Source organism: Perkinsus marinus, assembly GCF_000006405.1.
Source record: "Perkinsus marinus ATCC 50983 genomic scaffold scf_1104296953356, whole genome shotgun sequence".
NCBI classification, from domain to species: domain Eukaryota; phylum Perkinsozoa; order Perkinsida; family Perkinsidae; genus Perkinsus; species Perkinsus marinus.
Window position 1 is genome coordinate 57,708 of NW_003208486.1, and position 2,455 is coordinate 60,162.

At 46.1% G+C, this 2,455-nt stretch overlaps 3 protein-coding genes across 3 annotated transcripts in view; 1 reads left to right on the forward strand and 2 right to left on the reverse strand.

The window, feature by feature from the left end:
* Pmar_PMAR002724 (Charged multivesicular body protein, putative) overlaps window positions 1-441 on the reverse strand; it is a gene marked incomplete at both ends in the record, with an annotated part of 1,457 nt that extends 1,016 nt beyond the window's left edge. Inside the window, 2 exons of the mRNA XM_002776486.1 lie at window positions 85-174; window positions 218-441. Coding sequence (XP_002776532.1) covers window positions 85-174; window positions 218-441 — 314 coding nt within the window. The remainder of the gene's footprint in view (window positions 1-84; window positions 175-217) is intronic.
* A 311-nt stretch (window positions 442-752) lies between these two features.
* Pmar_PMAR002725 (AP-4 complex subunit sigma-1, putative) lies at window positions 753-1,627 on the forward strand (the record flags this gene model as incomplete). Its single annotated transcript, XM_002776487.1, has 5 exons — window positions 753-829; window positions 881-971; window positions 1,138-1,253; window positions 1,419-1,530; window positions 1,577-1,627. The coding sequence occupies 5 exons, from the start codon at window positions 753-755 to the stop codon at window positions 1,625-1,627; spliced, it is 447 nt and encodes a 148-aa protein (XP_002776533.1).
* Window positions 1,628-2,264: 637 nt separating this feature from the next.
* Window positions 2,265-2,455, reverse strand: part of Pmar_PMAR002726 (hypothetical protein) — a gene marked incomplete at both ends in the record, with an annotated part of 1,654 nt that continues 1,463 nt past the window's right edge. The window contains one exon of the mRNA XM_002776488.1: window positions 2,265-2,437. Coding sequence (XP_002776534.1) covers window positions 2,265-2,437 — 173 coding nt within the window. The remainder of the gene's footprint in view (window positions 2,438-2,455) is intronic.

Below are 2,455 nucleotides of genomic sequence, written 5' to 3' on the forward strand. Positions count from 1 at the left end.
CCGTAATTTCATTCGGTCGTGTCTCTGCTTGGAGGTGTGGCGATACCCATGCGGAGGTTGGATGGGATTGCTGGGACGCTGCACAGACCGGTGACTGTGATGTCGAGAATCGTTTTCTTCTCCTCTAAAGCAGAGCATTTCTGCCCGTAATCGGGGACGTCATGGCCTGTGAATCTGAGGGGAATGAATGGGACATATCACCGTCAAGAAGCCCTACCGTTTCCACTCACTGCTGGCACTGCAACGATACTCGAAGAATCTGAGGGCACCAATGGTGCCCTCAGATGGTGCCGCACCATCGCTCCGTTTGAAGCGGATGCCTCGGTCGTTGGAAAGGAGGATCTCGCAAGAGTCATCGTGAGACCCACAGCCTTGTAGAGTGGCGATCAGCAATGAGGATGTTGCAATGATGATGAGGAGGAGAGGACGGAAGAGAGTCATTGAAGGGGGCTTGTCGGAGAACTAGGGGCGAAAGTTTAATCAGTTCGAAGTGGATAAGGAGACTTCGATAGCGATCGGTCGAGTAGCAGTGCTGAGAAACGGAGGTCGGAAGATGCGGACGCGTGGGTGGTGGTCGTCATGATTAAGGGCGAGCGAAATTTATTTTGTGCTGACGGAGCGTAGCAAGAAATGTTCTCCACTTTTCATGAATTTGAAATGACCATAAGGTCGACGGCAATAGGTTTTGAGTTGAGTTGAGTTGAGTTGAGTTGAGTTGATTATCATATCATGAATAGTTGCTGCTCTTGAAAATGATCAAATTCATTTTAATGGTCAACAAACAGGGTCAGACGCGACTCGCCAAATACGCGGACTTTCTAACGATAAAGTAACGGCGATTCTGGGCACATTACTGCTGTCTTTAATGGTGTCCATTTAGGGAGCGACAGGCTATTGAGAACGAGCTCATTCGGAAGTGTTTGTCGAGGAGTGAGAGCCAGTGTAGTTTTTTGGAGTATCGGAGTTACAAGGTAATAGTAGTAGCATTAGTAGTGGTAATAGTAGTGGTATTAGTAGTGGTAATAGTAGTGGTAATAGTAGTGGTAACAGTAGTGGTAATAGTAGTAGTAGTAGTAGTAGTACTGCTTCAAGTACTACTACTGTACTATAACTATACTGTGTTATGCCTTCCTACAGGTCATATACCGTCGATATGCATCTCTCTACTTCATCATGGGAGTTGACGGTTCCGATGAGGACAACGAGCTGGCCTATTTGGAATTCATACACATCCTTGTAGAGACTCTCGATAAGTAGTAACGGCAGGTTTACTCAGTTCTACTCCCTATAACACTTCAACCATCTCCCCTAGTCTATCATCCTCGTTATCGTAGTACTCTCCATTTCTCGTCTGCATCGAATTTTATGCGCACACGTGCCCAGTGTACCCGAAAGAGGAATTGCAAGGTTCGGTTCAGGTATTTCGAGAACGTCTGCGAACTTGATATTATGTTCAATTTGGAGAAGGCACATTTCATCCTGGATGAGATGCTTGCTAACGGCTGCATAGCGGAAACCAATAAGGCCAATGTAATATCTCAATACCACACCTCGTTGAAGTTCCCTTCGATTACAGGTACTAGCTCCTTTATATTTGCTCGACAAACACGGTGATGGTGCCCAATAGTGTTACTGTATAGTTGCGAACTCGTTTCTTCCCTTATTCATCCTCATAGTGTTGCGTTACTATGACTAGCAACAAACACAAATATCATAGAGGTTAACTTGGTAACCTAGAATGAATACCGATGCGGATGGTCGCGTCGCTCCGCTAGCAATTCGCACTGCAGAGAGGTAACTCTGAGGCGACCGTATATGGTGATATAGTCACTGGCAGAAGGAACTCCTGTACAATATGACAATCCCACCACTCCCGGGAGTAAGTATCGAAGAGGATGAAGACACGCACCATCGTCAGCACACTCACTGAGTATCACTCAGACTCTGTGTCCCTGAGTGTCTTTTCCTCATCGATACTTCTAAGGTCGATTCGTACCGAACCACCACCCCATCAGAAGTGAAATATTCAACTTCTAATTTCCTACTAACACTGAAGCCTTGATAGAGTTAAATACCAAATTGAAATCCAATTTTCACATTGAAACACTTTTTGTTAATCTATGTCCAACTTTAACCTCCCAACTCCCTCTTCTGAGGAAGACCTTCCCCCCTCATATCATCAACTCAATACTATGGTATCAGGAAATAGCCTTGCTACTTGCACGTGGTGCGAATAATGAAGACATAGTTATGATTAATTTCCATCACCCAGCCACCGGTCGATCAGAGCCGTTCGCGTCACCTGAGTGACAGCCATGACGACTTCCACTTCCACAATGTCTACTATTCCGGCGGCCTTGCTCCTCCGCGTCCCGCATGAGGTTCTTCCACCCCTGCCTCTCATCAGAATCGTTCACGTACACTCCCATATACTCCCCTACACCATAACATGTAG